Source organism: Esox lucius, chromosome 20 (genome assembly GCF_011004845.1).
Source record: "Esox lucius isolate fEsoLuc1 chromosome 20, fEsoLuc1.pri, whole genome shotgun sequence".
NCBI lineage: Eukaryota > Metazoa > Chordata > Actinopteri > Esociformes > Esocidae > Esox > Esox lucius.
Window position 1 is genome coordinate 33,048,231 of NC_047588.1, and position 21,686 is coordinate 33,069,916.

At 45.3% G+C, this 21,686-nt stretch overlaps 1 protein-coding gene across 3 annotated transcripts in view; it reads left to right on the forward strand.

Moving 5' to 3' along the window:
* Positions 1–20,474, forward strand: part of LOC105018831 (rap guanine nucleotide exchange factor 5) — a 31,851-nt gene extending 11,377 nt beyond the window's left edge. For 2 of the 3 annotated variants that reach the window (XM_010884572.4, XM_029115898.2), the window contains exons 3-18: positions 374–495; positions 8,441–8,519; positions 8,704–8,851; positions 8,959–9,056; positions 12,785–12,815; positions 13,056–13,128; positions 14,298–14,447; positions 15,232–15,329; positions 15,556–15,678; positions 15,881–16,059; positions 16,220–16,310; positions 16,405–16,455; positions 16,958–17,045; positions 17,199–17,263; positions 17,833–17,887; positions 18,728–20,474. In XM_010884572.4, coding sequence (XP_010882874.3) covers positions 374–495; positions 8,441–8,519; positions 8,704–8,851; positions 8,959–9,056; positions 12,785–12,815; positions 13,056–13,128; positions 14,298–14,447; positions 15,232–15,329; positions 15,556–15,678; positions 15,881–16,059; positions 16,220–16,310; positions 16,405–16,455; positions 16,958–17,045; positions 17,199–17,263; positions 17,833–17,887; positions 18,728–18,846 — 1,570 coding nt within the window. In that variant the 3' untranslated portion in view covers positions 18,847–20,474. The remainder of the gene's footprint in view (positions 1–373; positions 496–8,440; positions 8,520–8,703; positions 8,852–8,958; positions 9,057–12,784; positions 12,816–13,055; positions 13,129–14,297; positions 14,448–15,231; positions 15,330–15,555; positions 15,679–15,880; positions 16,060–16,219; positions 16,311–16,404; positions 16,456–16,957; positions 17,046–17,198; positions 17,264–17,832; positions 17,888–18,727) is intronic. The other variant, XM_029115897.2, reaches the window with a different exon arrangement.
* The last annotated feature ends 1,212 nt before the right edge of the window (positions 20,475–21,686 follow it).

Genomic DNA, 21,686 nt, shown 5'->3' on the forward strand with positions numbered 1-21,686 from the left:
ACAACAGTGGCACCAGCACGGAGGGGCACCGGGACACGGTGAGGATGGGCACCCGGCCGCCCCTGGCACCGGGGTGGCAGGAGGAAGGCGGGCCGCTGGCGCCAGCGGCCCTGGTGGAGCAGGAGGAGGACGAGGTCGTCTCGGAGGAAGGCTCTGAGGAGAGCGCCGGTGGCAGTGACGGCACCTGCCGGGCGGAGGACGGCGCCAGGAGCAGCACGGTGCCCACCTTTGACGTCCCCTACTTCCGCTACATAGATGAGGAGGAGACCGAGGGAGAGGGGGAGGTGGAGGGAGAAGGAGAGGGGGATGGAGAGGAGGGGTGGAGCAGCAGTCGATCTCTGTCGTCCATCGAGGAAGACTCATCCGGCGACAGTGTTGTCTCCGACAGGTATGTGGTGGTGTCGGGGACCCCGGAGAAGATTCTGGAACACCTGCTGTCCGATCTGAGGCTGGACCACGACCACCAGGGGAGCATACAGCAGACCAAGGAGTCAGGTCAGTCACAGACCACCCTATCTCAGGGCTTCTCAGTCTTTGTCGTGTACGAGGAGCCAATGTTCTGCTTTGCCCTAATGTTCACACAGCTAAATCAAAGCAATGGTGTGATGATGATTTAGCTGGTCAGATGAAGTGTACCACCCGGGTTCATCTGGACACGGATAATTAACTTGTTCTCTAAATGATTCAGTTGGAACTCTGGCTACTATTTTTGATTCATGTTAATCTATGCCAAATTAGGTGTCTTTTTCAGACCGGAAGAGTCATTCATGAATATTAATTTGTATAAGGCAGATAAATGGCTACAGATGGAGCAATGGCTGGCCAGCTGGGATACTGTACATTGTGTTAGTATATATGTGTGTGTGTGTGTGTCTTGGTGTGTATGTACAGGTTATTATATCCCAGTGGGGATGACAACTATGTGCAAGGCTATTATAACTTGGAAAACCAGATTTTGAAATTACGTTTGGGTGTTACGTTTGGGGTTAGAGTTACAATTGGTTTGAATTAGGATTAGTAGTTAGGGTTACGGTCAGGATTAGTGTTGTAGAATTAATGTTAGGTTTAGGGAAAATCTAATTTTGAATGGGAATCTCTTTAGAGGCCCCCACAAAAAACATAAAATGTGGGATGTGTGCGAGTGTGTGTGTGTGGTCACAGCTCTCGTCTTAACAAGTAGCTCCCTCAAGAGAGGTCCAACCAGACCAACAACACGTCATCATCCCTGGAGTGTTTGGACATTCCTTTCAGCTCCTTCAAAAAATGTGTCCTTGTACTTTATATAGTGAACTACTTTGGGCCAGATCCCAGTCTCGGGTATTGTAAACGAGAACTGTGCCTATATAAACTCCTGGTTCAAAGTCAAAACAAACCACATTGACTTACCAGCATGTACAGGGAGGAGAGAGAGGAGCTGAGAGAGGAGGAGGACGGACATAGGAGAAAGAAAGAGGTGAGAGGGGAAAAGAGAGTAGAGAGAGCGGAAAAAGGAGAAATAGAAAATGGAGAGGAGACTGGGGAGAGGAGAGCAGAAGGAGAATGAGGAGAGGGGAGAGGGGAGAGGGGAGAGGGGAGAGGGGAGAGGGGAGAGGAGAGAGAGGAGAGAGGGGAGAGGAGAGAGGAGAGGAGAGAGGAGAGAGAGGAGAGGAGAGAGGGGAGAGGAGAGAGAGGAGAGGAGAGAGGGGAGAGGAGAGAGAGGAGAGGAGAGAGGGGAGAGGAGAGAGAGGAGAGGAGAGAGGGGAGAGGATCATACAAAAGATGGATTGAGGAGGGCCTACTGTGGATGTTGATCAGAGAGAGGGTATAACTGAGTGAGAGAATGAGGTAAAATTAGATAGATTGATTGCAAAAAACAAAAAGAAGAGAAAGACAGTAGTGATAGAAAGATGTTGGCTGGTTCTGGAAGGCTGATGTATGGAAGCAGGGGTGATAGGAGATGAACACAGCCGGTCACGGATGAGTTCCCATCAGACTTCCTGCTCTGTGCCTTGCTCCCCTCAGACCACAGATCATTGCTCATTTTGATGAGGAAATACTTGTGGAGTTACTGAACTGATCTGAATCCCTAGTCTTTTTCTGTATCACTGATATAATCTGGAGCAGATGCAGAAAGCAACGCAGAGAGAATGCTTTAAGAAACGATGCTGCTTGGTTCAGAGAGCACCTACAACAAGATGTTAAATATTCCCGTTATTATCCCCAATGTGGCTATTGCGTTGAGATTGCAAATGGAACTTGGATCTTATTGATTTCCTGAAAAACACCACAAGCAGACAGGTGTTCAAGCTAAATTCCCAGAGGGCGATAGAGCTTGTTGATAGATCTTAAAGGATTAGCTCACTCAATTCCTCCTCGCATCCTTCTCAAACACACCGAAGGAGCTCCATGACTCTCCCCTCAGAATCCATTTTCCATTGTACAGTGTGTTTTAACAAGGCAAGGAGAGGGAAAGCCCAGTGAAAGATTGATTGAGAATAAATCGGTGGGTATTGGAGCCTTCTCATTCATGCCAGTGGAGTCAGGTGAGTCATGTTCTGGGGTCATACCAATGGCCATGGTCTGTGGACGGAGGAACCAGGGACTCCGCTCTGGAAGTCCTGATGAGACATTGATCGTAGCTCAGTGATCTTACACACATTGACTCCACAGTCCATTTGGAATTGACTCCACCAGTCGGAGGCGGGTTGGGGTCATATGTGATAATAAGAGGCTCTCAGCTTCACTAAAACTATAAAACTATAACATATTGTCTGTAGTAAACCTGTCACCAGGCTCCCAGGGAGAAGATGGAGGAGATAGGGTGCTGATGGGAATGCAATAAACTTAAACAGGCAGGCAGCAATATGATGACTTATGGTTTTATTCCAAAAGGGGGCAACCCTATTCTCCAGGGATTAGTGAATAGGGTGCCATTTGGGATAACGGCCATGTGTTGGCAAACTTATATACTCAAACCTCCTCATACACAATTGATTTCTTAAGTGAAGAACTGTTCATACAGATGCAATACCCACTCCACGGACACGGACCACGACCGGGTCCAGATGTTAGACCTGGCTGGCCCTGTGATAATCAGGGCAATGCATTTCGGACAGATGGCACTTCCTTCAAAACCACACCAGCCTCATGTTGGAAAAAGTAATGACCAAGACCCAATGCTGAACTGTACATGTCCGCCTAAAGCGACACTGTGGGCTGGATCTCTTTGGGAGGTATGCAATGCCTCTCTCCTAATGGCACTCCAGTGAAAAGGTGACACACTCTAAAAGTGATAGTGTGTCATTTGGGACACCATTAGAAGGTTCTCTGTTGGGGGGGTACTCACACTTGCCTTTTGATGTTTAGACAAAGTGCGGCTACTGATTTAACCTCAGCAGAGATTCAGTCACAAACAAAATGTACACGTCCCAAACAAACTAACAAAGCCAATTGGAACACTGTGCCTTGCCTTTCCTCAGGGAGAGATTCAGCAAAGCAGTAATACAGACAGTATACATCCAGATGTATGCCTTGGTTGGAGGTCCATACACTAATGATCTGCTCTGATCCTTTATCCATGAGAGGGATAAATGGCATCCTAGTCCCTAATATAGGGAACTATTTTTTGCCCAAGCCCTATGGCAAGTACACTGTGAACAAGGTGACGTTTGGAACACCAGCGTTCATTATAATAACCAGACCGCTGCATTATGTATGAGTGGCGGGATCTGATTAGAAGTCTTCGTTAAGATTCTGCCTAATTGCTCTCTGGGGTAATGTCAGAGATGACAACTGTGTGTGTCAGACAAATTAACGTGCTGCTTTCACAAGTTGAATTGATCAATAATTAGACTAATGCTTATTGAAATGCAAAGAAATACCAGTTTGATTGATTGGTTGCTGTATTGCCTAATCAGTTGATGGTGGGAATCAATTCATTCCATTCCGTTTCTGGGATTCCTGTTGGACATTGGAAGACAAATTGTGATCTGATGCCATTACTGTTCAGATGTAGAGCTACTGTTCGATTTAATTGAATGCACATGCTAAATTAACCCTTGTGTCCTTGAAATGTTAGTTACATATTGTTTCCATTTCATCTCTGTATTGAAAGGAAAATTGCTGGTAGGGAAAACAATGAATAACATCACATACAGTCTCTGATGCAATTTGCAAGTCAATCCCTTTTCATCTTCTGTCAATCTGTAGTGGTCCTTTCTCACATGTCCAAGTACAAAGCGTGGGAGTCATTGGCTGTTTCTATCATCTAATATCTGCCTTGTTCAGGTCCACTGGAAGCTGCTGTACTACTCAGGCCTGTGGAGCAATCCACGCTATGTTCCCTGAAGGCAGACCCAAGACAGCATCTGAATCCCAAATTACACACTATTCACTACAGGTCCTGGTAAATAGAGGTATAAATAGTTGTGTACTACACTGGAAATAGGGTGTCATTTTGGACACGCAGAGGCCCCATGACTGGTTTGTTAATAGAACATATTCCCATCAACAACCCAAGGCTGTTAAGAGTTACCACAGACCTGCTTTGCCTTCTGAACGCAACAACCAGGGCATGATCTCCTACCATTGCTGGCAGTGTAAAAATAATAAACAGGATCATGGAACTTTCACCAGGATTACGAGAAATTCTTGTTGTAGGATTTTGGACTTCCTGTTTATACCTTCTGCCTTCCAATACCTTTCCATTGAGGTTATAGGAAAATATGAGCATGCTGAATCCCCAACCGTAGCTCACAGGCTGTCCACAGCCCATTTCTTCCTTTCCTCTGGTCTCCTAACACAGAAGGATCACCAGCAGCCCTTAGACCTCATCATCCATGACAGCTAGACTTTGTGAACCGTGTGTTTTCGTGGCCAATATGGGATACAGAACATTCCAGAATGTCATGGTGCAATTGAACTGCATCTGCCTGCACAGCAGTTGGTGGTGGCGAGGGGCTTTTCGTACTGCAGGAGAGCTTGATGTGGATGCTGGGAAGCAGATCCTGCCACAGTAGATCTAACTGCCTCGAGTCCCACAGCTTAATGAAATATTCATTGGCTGGTTTCTCGCTTGCTGCTCACTACTTTGGACCGGGGCTCATCGGGTGCCGTATGAAACGGATCGGTCCAGTTTCCTGACGGGTAGAAGACTGAGACATGGAGACGTGTGTGTGGTATAGCTGCTCAGCAGACTGGCCTCGGGTCAATGTTGACTGGGAAGAATACACAGAAAGAAATCGTGTAGTCACAATAGCAAAACAGGTGCGCATGTGTCTGCATGTGTGTGAGTGTATTAGGGAATGATGACAAGTGTGTGTGTTCTAGGTCTGGTCAATTAAGGCCTTCATTGTGGGACTTAACCAGCCTAGCCCAGTCCGTGTTGTGTTATTAAATACATAACCAGCCTAGCCCAGTCCGTGTTGTGTTATTAAATACATAACCAGCCTAGCCCAGTCCGTGTTGTGTTATTAAATACATAACCAGCCTAGCCCAGTCCACGTTGTGTTATTAAATACATAACCAGCCTAGCCCAGTCCGTGTTGTGTTATTAAATACATAACCAGCCTAGCCCAGTCCACGTTGTGTTATTAAATACATAACCAGCCTAGCCCAGTCCGTGTTGTGTTATTAAATACATAACTACACTATCCCAGTCCGTGTTGTGTTATATTAATACATAACTAGCCTATTCCAGTCCGTGTTGTGTTATTAAATACATAACTAGCCTATCCCAGTCCGTGTTGTGTTATTAAATACATAACCAGCCTATCCCAGTCCATGTTGTGTTATTAAAAACATAACCAGCCTATCCCAGTCCGTGTTGTGTTATTAAATACATAACCAGCCTATACCAGTACGTGTTGTGTTATTAAATACATAACCAGCCTATCCCAGTCTGTGTTGTGTTATTAAATACATAACCAGCCTATCCCAGTCCGTGTTGTGTTATTAAATACATAACCAGCCTATCCCAGTCCGTGTTGTGTTATTAAATACATAACCAGCCTATCCCAGTCCGTGTTGTGTTATTAAATACATAACTACACTATCCCAGTCCGTGTTGTGTTATTAAATACATAACCAGCCTACCCCATACTGTATTGTGTTAGTAAATCCAGTGTATTTCAGGTGTGGGATAGTGCTGAGTGTCTACATGATCCCCCGTAAAGTGCTGAGTGAGGAGGAGACTGTGTGCTGCTGTGTGTGGTTTAACATAATGATGTGGGTGGGGAGAGGGGGGTGTTTGGTGAAGCTGAACGCAACCCACAAAGCCCTGGGAAGTTAGTGTGAAATGAAAGGATGTACAGTGCTACGGTGTCTGGCACACTTACAGAGCCTCCTTCCTAATGGGGTTTACACAGCTTTCTGTCTTTCTGTTGACCTGCCTTGTCTCTTCCTTGGAAAAAACCCTCACAAACTGGCAAGCAGGCACACACGTGCATGCGCACATACATATACACACACACACACACACACACACTAACACATACACACACATCTACACACTAATGTAGGCAGTCACTTTCCCCTCTCCCTTTCAAGGACGCGCATAACTTGGACTAACCCATCTGGGACTGCATGACAAAATGTCAACCCTCCTTGAGCAATGAGTTTCAAATGTCTTGTCAGCCTGCATTCTAAGTCGTTTCAGGGATGTTTAACACCTGCCAGTGGGTATGAAATTACTTACATTTCCTTAATGATATTGACTAAAATAGCAATTAAAACAATTTACTGGTTCTCATCGTCAAAGACAAACATAAATGATAAAACATACACATATCGACGTTCCTGCTGCTGATATTTTCACATTGACAGATATGTTCGGTAGATTGTTCTAAGCCATTTTAAATACTTTAATCAAAGCCTATACCCAGGAATTACCTTTCCTCTAACCTTGTCAGCAAACAACGAGACAGCAACCATCAACGATGGCTGCCAACACATTAAGGTTATAGGCAATAAGCTAAGTAATAATCAGATTGCCACTACAGTGTTGAAAAGGGCACTGGATTTAAAGCATCGACTGTGGCGGAGGTCAGCGAGAGAGAGTGAAGTGGCAGATTGACAATGCCTTATCCATCCTGCTATTCTTTAACAGAGAGAGAGAGACAGATAGAGCAGGGACAGGCCATAATAGACTTCTGTTAGGAATATGGAAGAAAGCCTGACCAAGGAGTAAATTAAAGCCTAACAACAATCACAGTCAAGGTAAACCAAGCAAGGACATTACCAGGAGATTAGAACCAACAGAATGCTCCCTCACATGAACATCTGCTCTCAAACCACTGATGAACTGTCCCTGAATGGTGCTGGTTCTCCGTCTGGCCTTATTAACCTGTGCTCCCATCTTGTCCTTCATTTATTGGCATCAGTCTACTGAGCTGGGACGATCCCAGTCCTCCCCACTCCACTGGAAGACAAATACAGTCACATTATTAAAGCTCAACTCTGTAACTCTCAGGGCTATTCTTCCTGCATGAGCCTTATGGCTTCTGAAAGGGCTTGACAAACAAGCTGGTGACACTGTACTGTCTGAGCAGGATGTAACATGTCATCACCCTATCCTCTGTTCTCAGTGCTTCACTTACCTTTTCAACAGGATCCATTTGAAAAGCCCATTCCGCGCATGTGGAATGGTCTGCTTGGACTCGCCGTGTGTTGTATCGTTTTCCCATTTCACGCGCGACCCACGGTCTTTCACTGATTGTTAGGAGTAATTATTTCCACTGGGCGAGATGTGTCCCATATCTAATTAAAATCTCTTTCTTTGCCTAATGATTTGTTTTAGGCGATGTGCTTTGCATATCCACATCACAACACGCATACAGCGTGTGGGGTGATATACATACGTGATTATATTCAGCACAAATTAGTTCCCAGTTCTGGTATCTCCCCCTCAGCTTACCATAAGCGTAGCATGATTGGTTCTTACAGTATCTTGTGAGCTCAGAGGATTTTCTTATTAATATTTTTTTTTTTTTACACAGCACTTTGACAGTGTGATGATTGAAAACCTCCGTAGTGTCTGTTGTTCAAGGTCAGTGCTAAATGAGCCAGGCATGGTGTGGACATAAAGAGACAGAAGAAAGGGACTGGTGGATAGGTTTGGAGTCAACAGTAGCTGGTGGTGGGAAGGGTTTGGATGAATACAGGGAAAAGATCAGTCGTTTATGAAAGATGTCCGTAACACCGTGAGTGTCAAATGTATTTTTACTGTTTGGTTTAAATAATGGATGAGCACATTGTGCACAGTGTGGACACAGTGTGGATGAGCACACTTTGAGGTAATCTGTGCTTACAGGGAGCAAACTTCTTGGTGTGGTTTTGAAAGATGTGTGAATTGAATGACCCCACTTTTTACAGCATACCTTTCTGACATAGGCTTTTCAAGAACTCGGTCCAGTTCAAGTTGAGGATTTTCCATTCTAACTGACTGTCGTTTCCTGTTTCGCAGAGCCATTTCTGGATGATTTCCTTTTGACATACTTGGTAGTCATGTCCACCAGTGATCTGTGTCAGGCTCTACTCGGACAATATCCTTGTAATGTACACATTGTGGTGGTCACCGCTACAGCCACAGTGCACTCGAATGGTAGAACTGCAAACACACAAAGCCTTGGAATTAAAACATACACACCTAAATCCAACAAACCCCGTGGACACACCTGAAACGTCCACTCTTACCCACCAATACCTTACCTTAACTCCTGGACCCACCTATTGTTCGAAGAGACCCCACCGGGTTAAAGAGGACGGGAAGGAGGCTCTGGAGAGGAAACGGAAAGTCCTGCACCTGGTGACAAAGTGGACCACTCTCTACAGGGACTTCCTTCGGGAAGATGAGCACGTTAAACTTTTCATGAAGGTACGTCGGAGCGTCGAGGCGGAGGGGGAGGATGGGCTCGGCGATGAACGTAGTACGTGACATCGTGGCGACGGGCGAGGGATAGAACTTTGCCTCTTGTTTTTCAGACGTTGTATCGCTTCGTACTGGACGACCTGTACGAGTATCCAACTCTGGAGAAGGAGCAGAAAGAACTACAGAAGCTCCTGAGGTTGCATCGCAGACAGTGAGTGTCCTTATGTCTACCACATCCTGAGGCATTATGACCTGGATGATGGAATAATTTACATGATTAATGAATAATTTATATGTAATTCATGCGTGTGCGTTAGCTCTCCTAAGGGCGGGTTCCAGACAGTGAGCAGGAAATCTGACTTAATACGTGGCTTTGTGTCTCAAATGGAACCTATTCTCTTAATAAGTGCAACACTTTTGACCACCACCCTGAAATAATATAGAGGCTGTTTTCTCATCCGTTGATGTAGAAAGGTCATACAGTAAATGTTTTGATTAATATGATGTTTATTCACAAATACAAGTGCCCGAGGAATAACAACTTGATTTCAGTAATCAACAGTATTCAAAGAAAATATAGAATTAACTAAAATGAAATCAGATTTGGCTGTCTGTTGGTCAGTTTCTGCACAATATACTGTACAAGGCATATTTAAGATTATACTTTTAAAGGACCAGGGTTTCAAATGTCCAGTTACTGGACAAAAAACGCTAACACCTGTGTCTTAGATATGTCCTGTAGATGGCAAATGTATCCATCATTCTCCAAAGCTAGGGCTGTTATTAATTCTTGACACCCGTGTCCCACTCTAGACAAAACGACCGTTCCTAAATGGGAACAATAAATAAATTAAACCTTAACTGAACGCATCGTATACACGCTTCACATATCATAACAGTACATCATAAATAAAAAGCTATTCCAAGTCATTCCAGCACTGTGGCTTTTCCCTGGAGGATAATGAGTAATGCAATGTGATTACATTACTGAAAGTATAGGGCATAACATGACATCACAGGTTATATGTCAGCATGGGATGGAAACACCAACAGCTCTTACCCACTGGCCTGAAAATATTAAGGGGAAAAGATACCGTCCCTGGGAATCTCTCACAGGCCCACTAGGAGAGTTAAGCTTCCCTCATCAGACTAGTTTGGTCCAAAGAACTTAAAAAGAGAATACGATGTATGAGTCGTCACGCCTATAGGTGGCTGTAAAGAATTTTTCACTATAAAAAGAATAGGGTACCATTTAAGTTGGATTATTTATATACCAAAAAGTGGCTGACAACTGAGAACACTTAATAGAACAGATCAAGTGTCCTGGAGGAAGAGCGGGTCCTGTGTCCAGGGAATGTCATGGACTAAGGGCTGTTTTTAGTAACTCACTTGTATTCAGACTAAAGGAATGCATTGATGAATTAAGAGTGGTCGCAGTGTTCGGTGCTGTGTTGTGTTGCCGGGTTTGTCTGCCTCTGTATCAAGGGCTGTAAGACTCAGAGACAGAGAATGGGAACACAGAAAGGGTCCTTGTACCATTTGCTGAATTATTGCCATTTCCATCCATTCGACATTCCTTCCATTTTGGAAAACTCACATCCCAAAAAAACCCAGACTATGTTACAATTACAAAAATCCAAGTCTTCTGTCATTTACTGTACTTTAAAAACCAAGAGGTCTGTGATGAAAAAATACCCCCAAAAGTATAAAGAGTTGCAGCGTGTATGCCCTGCTGTTCTCTCCAGAGACATAGCTGCATACCAACCAGGCTTCCATGGTTAATGAAAGCTGTTTGCCCTTTGAACTGGGAGTGTAAACACGGTTCTGCCTTCTGCCTGTTAGAGGACTGGGACACATCCCATATCAACTCTCCCCACTGGCCCCCACCTTCCAATCACAAGCAGGTCCCTGGGGGTCATTGGACCGAGCTACCCCCTCCCCGCGACACCCCCTCCCCGCAACACCCCCTCCCCGCGACACCCCCTCCCCGCGACACCCCCTCCCCGCGACACCCCCTCCTCGCGACACCCCCTCCCCGTGACACCCCCTCCCCGCGACACCCCCTCCCCGCGTCACCCCCTCCCCGGGTCACCGTCCATTAACAACCCAACCAGATAACTGTCCTGCTGTAGACAGACCCATCCTGGATGTGGACTGGCCTGGCCACGCCCGGCGGTGTGCATCCTGGATGTGGACTGGCCCGGCCACGCCCGGCGGTGTGCATCCTGGATGTGGACTGGCCCGGCCACGCCCGGCGGTGTGCATCCTGGATGTGGACTGGCCCGGCCACGCCCGGCGGTGTGCATCCTGGATGTGGACTGGCTGGGTGGGTGTCACTATTAGGCTTGCACTGAGTCTCAAATGCCATCATCATCATTCTGTTCACTTTGTAGTGACTTGTGGGTTCTGTTTAAAAGTGCCTTTGGGAAGGGGTGACCAGGGAACCATTTGGGAAAGAATCTGCAGCACTCCAAAACAGTCTACTGGCATGAGACGGAAGCTGGTTGTAGTCGTCAGTGCCCTGCAGCCACATGTGACCAAATGGAGATGAAGAGTGATACAGAGAGAGAACAGTGTTCCCCTATGACACAGTTCCTGTATGTCATTTGAAACCTTTCTCCTCGGCAGGACAATAGGAACAATTGGACCAATGTGTTTTCCAGCTCCCTCTGATGTTGCATGTCCAGGGAGAAACATGGAAGGTCATGCCAAAGTGTTAGCTACGCCCTTATTTCTATGAAACCATTAAATAAAATAGCTCATGTGACCAAATATTAAGGTTATCATTTAACAAAGAGAACATACAAATACAAAATGGCAAGTTAGGTCCAAAAAATATTTTCACCCTGATGTTCTGTGGAAATCTTGGTTGGAAATAGTTATATACCTCCACTGACATAGAGTACACATGCTAAGTGAAACAACACACCCCGCTTCTTAGGGTCTTCAACTAATGAAAAGCCTGCTGGCTAATGACGGCCTCATTCATAACATTAAATCCAATGAGTCTTTATTGAACCAGGAGCCTTTTGGCAGTAATCATCACTGTTTCCCAGTGAGACTTGGAAGACAATGACACACAAGGAGAACCGGGCTGTCATTTGGTCTGCATTGATGTGGGGCCCGAATGGGATCCCTCCCTCAGGGTGTAGGCTTAGTGACAGGCCTAGGCAGCTGGTAGGTTGTTTGGGACGCACCGACGACTGAGAGATGATGATGCATTTCCTGCTATCCATCACATGAACCAGGCCAAGCCTGGCTGATTATAGCAGAGTGATTAATTGAAGGGATCAGATGGGGATGTCTAATATCCGACAGGCACTCTCATCATATTTAGCCTTGCTGTATTTAATCAGGACCATGGAGGCACAGAGATGAATGGTGACTAGTCTCATTTCACCTTGACAATAAAGGCAGTTAAACTGAATGGTGCCATCGCTACTCTGTATACATAATTCTCATGTTTAGTACATGTGTAGTCACAGAATAAAAAAGACAAGTGCAATTGATTAGCAATCAAATTTGTTTGCCTTGCCTCGTCAGGCTCTAGCGCCACCTTGTGGCGGCTTTGCACCTAAGATTAATCAAGGTAAAAGGTCTGAGAGTGTGTTCCTTCTGGCACATAAGAATTCCAGTGTAGATGTCCTGGTTCTGTGAGCAGGGCGATAAGACCAGATTTCATGTATTTCGGAAGACATGTCTTAGCTTGACTTTACCAAGTCCACTGGGAGTAGCTGTGACGATGCAAGGGCTCAATCATGAATTGGAAATCATCAAGCTGGTAATAAAAAACAGGGTAAAACACAACACAAATAATATGAAACAAATGGTTACTAGTTCATTAAAATGGTTTAAAACAAGTCATTCTTGCCTGGCAAAATTAAGGTAAAAGGAATAGAAAGCATAAATAACATTGTTTGATTTTGTTTCGTTCTCCAGCACAGTGGATGAGTATTCACCCAACAGAAAGGTAAGAGACTATACTCGGAAGCAAAAATAAATAAAAATGTGTATTCAAACGTCATTGTGGAAATATATTTATTTTTGAAGTTCCAGGTTTCCTTTAAGCCCGTCTCTAAAGGTTTTTGGTATTTTGGGACTATTGTCTCATTTCCTGTAGAAACCACACCACAACAATCCAGTTAAGTTAAGAAAGTGTTCTCAGACAGGATGAATGTGGTCTGAATTCCATGTGTTTCCCTCCATTTAGAGCAAGGCACTTTCCCATCAACTAAGCCTGAAGGAGCTCCAAACTAGAGGGACCCAGATAGAGAACAGGGAAGGTGAGTCCCAAATACTTCCTCTGGTCCATAGTCACCTTCTAAGGTATAGGTTGCCATTTGGGATGAAGACCTACTTTCAGTCTTTCTCGCATTCCTCCCATCATAGGCTGTTTCCTGAGTTTGTTTCTGGGGATGACATTCAGGGTTGAGACTTTCAGAGACATTATTTTTGAAAGTAGCAGGGAATCCATTGTTATTCCAGACCACCTCATGTACTAGACAACCTCATGTACTAGAAAACCTCATGTACTAGAAAACCTCATGTACTAGATCCCCTCATGTACTAGCCCACCACATGTACTAGACAACATCATATACAGTACTAGCCCACCTCATGTACTAGACAACATAATGTACAGTACTAGACCCTCTCATGTACTAGACCCCCTTATGTACTGTACCACTTCATGTACTAGACATACTCATGTACTATACCACTTCATGTACTAGACCCCCTCATGTAATAGACCCTCTCATGTACTATACCACCTCATGTACTAGCTACTGACCTTTCAGGTCAAATCAGAACTTTATTTCTATAAACTGTTATAAACCAGGGTTGTTTGTGTCCTGGATGCTGATTGGCTGACATTTGTGGTATATCCAATATAGTATACCAGGTGATCTGAATCCTAAATGCTGATTGGCTGAAAGCCATGGAATATGATATGCTATACCATGAGGAATCTTTTTGCATTGTAAACCAGTTTATAATAGCAATAAGGCAAGTCAGAGGTTTGTGGTATATCGCCAACGCATTGTATCCAGGCAATTTGCATTGCATCTTCCCTAAGAATTGCTCTTGGCTATGGTAGCTATTATTGTCCAAGTACCAAACACACTTGCGCCAAATTGTTAAATTATAAATTAGGTGGTTCATACCCTTGACGCTGATTGGAGCAAATCCATAGTATATGATACAGTTTGACACAGGTACCACAATTCTTCACGGTTCTTATTATGTTAGTAACAGGTATATTATAGCAATAAGGCAAGCTGGGGGTTTTTTGTACATGGCTAATATTCCAGGGCTCAGGTATACAGGCGTCCAGCACTGGGAATATGAACAGCCTTCAGCCCTGGTATATTGGCCATACAACGTACCTTAGACAGCCAGGTGAATTTAATCGTGATCTTATTTCTAAACTGTCCCTAAACTCCCTCTGCAGTTTTGTGCCATGTGTACGTGAGCTTGGACTCGTACCTCAGTGTGAGGAGCCCGGCCAGTGTTGTAGCCCAGGGACTGTTACAGCAGGTGGCAGAGAGACTGGATGTCCCCCAACAGGAACTGGTCCTGCTGGCTGTCACCTACACTGGAGGTAAACACTAACAACACAACACATCCTTACCCTGCTGGCTGTCACCTACACTGGAGGTAAATACTAACAACACAACACATCCTTACCCTGCTGGCTGTCACCTACACTGGAGGTAAATACTAACAACACAACACATCCTTACCCTGCTGGCTGTCACCTACACTGGAGGTAAATACTAACAACACAACACATCCTTACCCTGCTGGCTGTCACCTACACTGGAGGTAAATACTAACAAACAACACATCCTTACCCTGCTGGCTGTCACCTACACTGGAGGTAAATACTAACAACACAACACATCCTTACCCTGCTGGCTCTCTCTTACCCTGCACGTTCCTTCTAGAACCACACAGGCTCTTACCAGATGGCCGTCAGTTCGTCTTTGAATTAGACTAGACTGTATTCTCGGACATTACATGATCTTATTCTACAGCCAGAATATATAGAATATGCCGCAGTAATCGGCTGACCTTAATGCTTGTCGGGTGACACAATACGGCCTATTCTCGGCTACACAAATAATTGAAATGCAGTAGACTTGGAAAGTGAGCAGACATTAACAATGGCATGTAGTCCAGGCATGTAGGGTGATTATGTGTTATCAGCAGCTGCACACGCTTGCACGCACACTCAGAGAATTACCCCGGCACAAGTCCCAGGGATGCTATCTATAACCAGATAGGAGGTAACACGCTGACTGACACACTTCTAATGTTCTGTGTGTGTGTGTGTGGGTGTGTGTGCGCGCGTGTTCTCTGTGGGGCGTATGCCGTCTCTCCAGAGAAGCTCGTCTTGCAGCCTCAGGCCAGGCTGTACTCTGATTCGCTGTCAGCGGTGGGGAGGCTGCACGTGTGCAGAAGGGACCTGAGTGAAGTCATGGTAGGAATCCCAATGAATCCACTCTAATAAAGTGTGAATAAATCCAGGCAAATTGCTCAGGCCTCCTATCAACACGCCGTCAAAAGATTTCATCATGCGGTCTAGCACGTTAATTGATATACCTCCTACGCAACTGTTCTGCACCTGTGGGGAAATTCCAAACCATAAAATAAAACGTTATTACATGTCCCAACAGAACATATGACAGACTAATGTATGCCCTCAGAACCTGTTCACAGACAATGCAGAGCTACCACACAGATGGGCACGTGTGCTCAGCATGAACACCTGGGACATTGCCGTTAGCCTCACCAACTTTGACTGGAGTATCTTCAACTCAATACATGAGGTCAGTAACATTATCTTTTTAGTACATCTGACAGAAAAAATTTAAATCTGATTGAAATCTTTGCTACCCAACTGTAATCTTGGTCAAACGTAAAACACCCTAAGACAAATAAGGTGTGACGGTCCTTTAAGCCTTAGTCGAAAGCAATGCACTATAATTATATCTTAGCGGTGCAAAACTGTGCCCCTCGCTCTGCCCTTAGCAAGAGCTGGTGTACTTCACATTCAGCCGCCATGCCAGCGGTGGCCACACAGCGGCGCTAGAGCTGCTTCTGCAGCGCTGCAACGAGGTACAGCTGTGGGTGATGACGGAGGTCCTGCTGTGCTCCACGCTCAGCAAGAGAGTCCAGCTCATCAAGAAGTTCATCAAGATCGCTGCGCAGTGAGCACCCGTCTTCTCTGTCTTACTCTCTTCCCTTTTCCGCTCCTCCCCCGAAAACATTGTGAGTTTTGGACGGGGCTCATGCCCCTCCCTCCGGTGGTAGACAAGGGGGCTACAGATTACCAGTGTTAACTGGATGTGTCTGCCTCCATGTCCTCAGCTGTAAGGTCCAGAGGAACCTCCACTCATTCTTCGCCATCGTCATGGGCCTGAACACCGCAGCGGTCAGCCGACTCAGTCAGACCTGGGAGGTGTGTGTGTGTGTGTCTGTGTGTGTGTCACTGTGTTGGTACTCACTGCTTCTACTCCATGAAATCGACACGCTTTTCCCTTTCCTTCTACCAGAAAGTTCCGGGAAAGTTCAAAAAGCTGTTTTCAGAGCTGGAGATGTTGACAGTAAGTGTGTTTTCTGTGATTCTATAGAGATCCTAACAATCCATGTTAACTGTCTGCGGTCGAGACCCCTTGACCATAGTGAACATGACAGCTGCTCTAACCTTTCACCTCTCTAGACTTCGACTATTCTTATATCTTACGGTTACAGACAGGTATATTCGTTTAAAATAGTTTGGTTTCTTTTGAAAAATACACATTTTATTATGTCTTCAGGTCTACGAACAAATTGCTTCATCTGGCCCTTATGTACACTACAATGTGTGTGTCACTAATCAGTTAAGAGCAGCAGGCTGCATCACTGTCATCAGGCCTGGTCTCTGGAGACATGCTAACAGAAGCTAGTGGTGGTGAGGGCTCCTGCTGTGGGCCCATTTGAAATGGCACTCAATGATTTCCGCAAACAAATGAGTGCATTAGGCAGGGAACAGGGATCCATTTGGGATGCCGAAGCCCACGTTTCTCCCCAAAGACAAGCGCCGCTCATCTCAACATGTCTTCACAGGACCCCTCTCTCAACCACAAAGCCTACAGGGACGCTTTGAAGAAGATGAAGACGCCCAAGATCCCTTTCCTCCCCCTGCTACTGAAAGGCGAGCTCCATCAGAAAACACTTGTCCTCTCCGCTACCTCTCAGTCACACGGACGGGCGCAGAAACGTGACAGTCTTGTTGTGAGCTAAAATTGACGACCGACATGCAAGCAGGCTTTGTTTTAATGTTGGTGCATTATTCCTTTGCCCTTAGATATCACCTTTATTCACGAAGGCAACAAAACGTTTCTCGATAACCTGGTGAATTTTGAAAAATTGGTAAGTAGTTTCCATATTATCAATGGGGTTGAACCTGTTTTCTCAGCTACAGTCTGTAAGGCAGAGACTCAATGCCCTCTAAATTAAGTAATGTTTATTTAAAGGGGCCAAGTGTAAAATTGGACTGTACCCCTACATAAAGACAAGCAAAAATCACCAGTAGAAGAAAAACCACCAGTCATCTGCAGTTAATGTTTCAAATAAAAAAATTCCATTTAGACATTTTAACTGCTCTGTCAATCCGTTTGCATGCTTTAGACACTCACAGTATTATCCCACCACCCTAAATCACAGTGGACTAGGCAATAATATTCCGGTCTCACTCAGTAAGGGAAGACGAGGAGGAGATGATACTGTTTAAATTCAGTCTTGCTAAGTTTTTTTTCCAGGATTCTACGCAGAGCCCCTTTAACTCCAGACTATCCCTTAATGCAGAAAGCCTATACCCTTGTGTATCTAAAAACACAGACATGTATCTATAACACGGAAAATAAATGTACCCTCTGAAACGCCCTCTAAAATACATCACGTGTGACACTGATATGCACAACGTCCTTCTCCTCCTGCAGCACATGATTGCCGACACGGCTCGTCTCATCCGTCACTGTCAGGAGGATCACACGGGTGGGTAAAGCTCCCTGCAACGCCTACAGCCACGGGCCGTGACTGACCCCGTCTGCCGTCATGACTGGCATCCAGGGTAGACTGGCATCCAGGGTAGACTTGTATCCAGGGTAGACTTGTATCCAGGGTAGACTTGTATCCAGGGTAGACTTGTATCCAGGGTAGACTTGTATCCAGGTTAGACTTGTATCCAGGTTAGACTTGTATCCAGGGTAGACTTGTATCCAGGTTAGACTTGTATCCAGGTTAGACTTGTATCCAGGTTAGACTTGTATCCAGGTTAGACTTGTATCCAGGGTAGACTTGTATCCAGGTTAGACTTGTATCCAGGGTAGACTTGCATCCAGGGTAGACTTGTATCCAGGTTAGACTTGTATCCAGGGTAGACTTGTATCCAGGTTAGACTTGTATCCAGGGTAGACTTGTATCCAGGGTTGACTTGCATCCAGGGTAGACTTGCAGACTTGCATCCAGGGTAGACTTGTATCCAGGGTAGACTTGCATCCAGGGTAGACTTGCAGACTTGCATCCAGGGTAGACTTGCATCCAGGGTAGACTTGCATCCAGGGTAGACTTGCAGACTTGCATCCAGGGTAGACTTGCAGACTTGCATCCAGGGTAGATGAAAGTCAGTGTAGATGACTCAACTACAGGAGCCAAGGGTTAAATCCCAATAAGACGACCAGGTCGTCAACGCCAACAATTATCTGATAGTGCCACTGATGCCGAGGACTCTGTAGGGAAACCCGACCGCACACAGCGTCGAGGACGGTGTCGTGTGAGTGATGCTGCTCCGTCTGCTTGTCTACGTGCGCGCTGACGTTGTGGCGTGTCTCCTAGGTTACGGGATGCCCCAGAAGAGTGGTCCGGAAGTACGGGCCTACGTGGACTACCTCCACGTCATCGACAATCAGCAGACTCTTTTCGAGCTGTCCCACAGACTGGAGCCGCGCCTGTAGGTCGACCTTCTTCGCCCCCACCCTCCACCCCCCCGCCACGGACCAGGAAATCCAAACCCTCTCAAGAAAACGCCCCTTGGGAGCCTTTGACGTCTTGGAGGAACGGGACTTGGGCAACTCGGCTGAAGACCGCTGCTTGGCGTGCAGACCTCTGTTCCAGCCCAAGTTGATGGGTTAGTACAGGGCTGGAACGAAAACCTGCACCCACTGTAGCATTCCAAGGGCAGGGTTGGCCACAGCAGACGGCGATGGCTGTGTGACACTGGCCAAGCACAAGAGGGCGCCAGAAGGATCTCCTAGGCTGAAATAATGAGCACCGGTGGGGTTTAAACCATTGGAGCACGGTTCTGAATGGCACTCTATTCACTCTGTTTTGTACTACTTTAACCACTGTCAGATTAAATTAAACAATAAGATATTAGCAATCAAAAGGAAACAGAAAAAAAAATGAGCATATAAGCACAGAGGATGGGTATAACAATCACTCATCATAGGCTTGGCTGAAAAGGTCAGTCTTTAAAAGAGATTTAAAAACCTCTCTGGTGTCTGTCCCTACTACCTCACAGGGAAAGCTGTTCCACAAATGAGGCGTTTTAATGGAGAACACTCCCCCCCACAACCCACATTTGTTCTGCATTTGTGAACAGTAAGCAGAAGAGCTCCTAGGTTCGGCATCTAAAGTCGAAGTCCATTTTACTGTCAAATGCACTAAATAAAAAGCCTGGCCCTGAGCAGTGAAATTCTTATGACATTGCACACGACACCAGTTATGCAGATAGCAGAACAGCTCCTTTGGAGTGCAGCCCCTCTCTGGGTCGAAAGGGGCATGTCTGTCAGACAAGAGGGAGCAAGGTGATGTAGTGCCTTAAAACCAGTTCTTAAAACCGGAGATATTCTTCACAGGCAGCCGGAACTGGACCCAGGTCAGAAGTAGTGTAAAACAGAAGTAGTGTAAAACAGAAGTAGTGTAAAACAGAAGTAGTGTAAAACAGAAGTGGTGCACTATCAATACAGGGAATAGAAAGTCATTTGGAACACAGCCCAGATCTACAACCACCAATCACAGCATGAACCTTCTGGAGACTTCTAAACCAAAACTCTGTGGTTGTTAGACATCCTGTGAGTGACCCGACACACCAGTCTGCTGTTCAGGTACCGGGATTTAGATAATCAACCACGTTGGTGCCCCAAAACATCTATTCAAAACAGGCTCGTTGAGTGCATTTGTTCTTCTTTTACATTACATTTTTACACGAGGGCAATGCCATAGATTCATCCTAGACAGCATTCGAAGGTCTACTTTGTGGTGATGCGTAATGCCTGCTCTCAGCTGTGGACAATCAGAGAAATAGTCAATCTCCCTCACCTTACCTGTCATGTCTCTATCTGGTGTTGTGAAGAAATAGCAACACACACAGACACAAGTCTGAACTGTTATCTTCCAGCTGAAACTGACTTTTCCTATTCATTCCAGTGGCGGTTTTAATTCACATCAGCGAAATGGCTTCGCAACATTGTGAATGTACAATAGCACATGTATTACGGGCCTGGGGATGCGTAGGAAACTCATTCTAAAGACTCCTCTCTGAATGTTTCACTGGTTTTCAAAATAAACTAGACTACCAGAAGACTGTAGTGATTCTTTAGTACCAGCAGCAGTTGTAATGTCGTGGGTTATACAGAGCTGTAATGTGTACTGTGACAATACGCTGTATGGGGTTTGGAGACGTCATGCAGGCCTACTAGATTCATGCCCACACCAGAATGTGGTGCATTGGCTTGTTGGACATGGATAATTATTTATTATAATATATGTTATTTGCTCCTCTAAAATGTTATTTGCTCCATGTGTACCTAAAATGGTTCCAGTGGGATGGGGGCGAGTGCTATTAGAGAAGGCCTGTTCAGACACATTTCCTAGATGGCAAAGGTCTGAATAGATGTAATTATTTAACAGACTTTGCACTAAAATGCAATCCAAATCTGTCCAAGCCCATCTAGTTAGCAGAGATACACAGTGTGTGTGTGTGTGTGTGTTTGCTGGGGAAGGTCTGCATGATATGGCAAAGCCATGGATTGACCGCCAATTCAAATGTGCATGTGAAGATATCGATTTGCGATATTGTAAGATAAAAGTCGCTACAATGCCTAAAGTAGCATATACTTTGTAAAAAAAAAAAAACTTTCCCAGAAGAATAACAAAGCAATACAAAGTCATCACACTTCTGTCTCTTTCTTCTGTGTTTATTTTTTTGCAATAATTCCTATATGTATGGACAAAATAATAAATCCAATTGTTTTGTTTTGGATGAATACAGTGTGGGGATTTTATTTGGAAAATATGTTCCTGCAAAACGAGAAGTACACACTATTTACTGATCAATCCAGTAGATTTAAAGCCGTCTTTGGCCAATACATTTTATGTATTTATATAATTAAATCACACCAGCAGTACATACACCCATTCACCACTGCCACCTACTGACACCATTTGGGTTGGGCCTGATGGTCAAAACTAACAGAAAATACCCTCATTTCAACATTAACATCCTGTTCAATAATACCATGAATAATCAGGCTTCAAAATGATATATATTACCATGGCATCTGCAGACTTTGCATGAATTCCATCCACGCACAGCCTAGTACGACAGCGAACAAGCTTCCCACCGGTTCCCCAACACCCCCGCCCTCTCGCCTGATGCCCCCACTGGCCTTAAGCAGGTGTCCTATGAGGCCTTTACCACGCTCCTCCATGACGTGACCCTGCTGTGTCTGGCTGTGTAACCTGGCATTTCCTCCCAACGCCCTGGGTACCCCATCATTGCCCTGTCACGTAA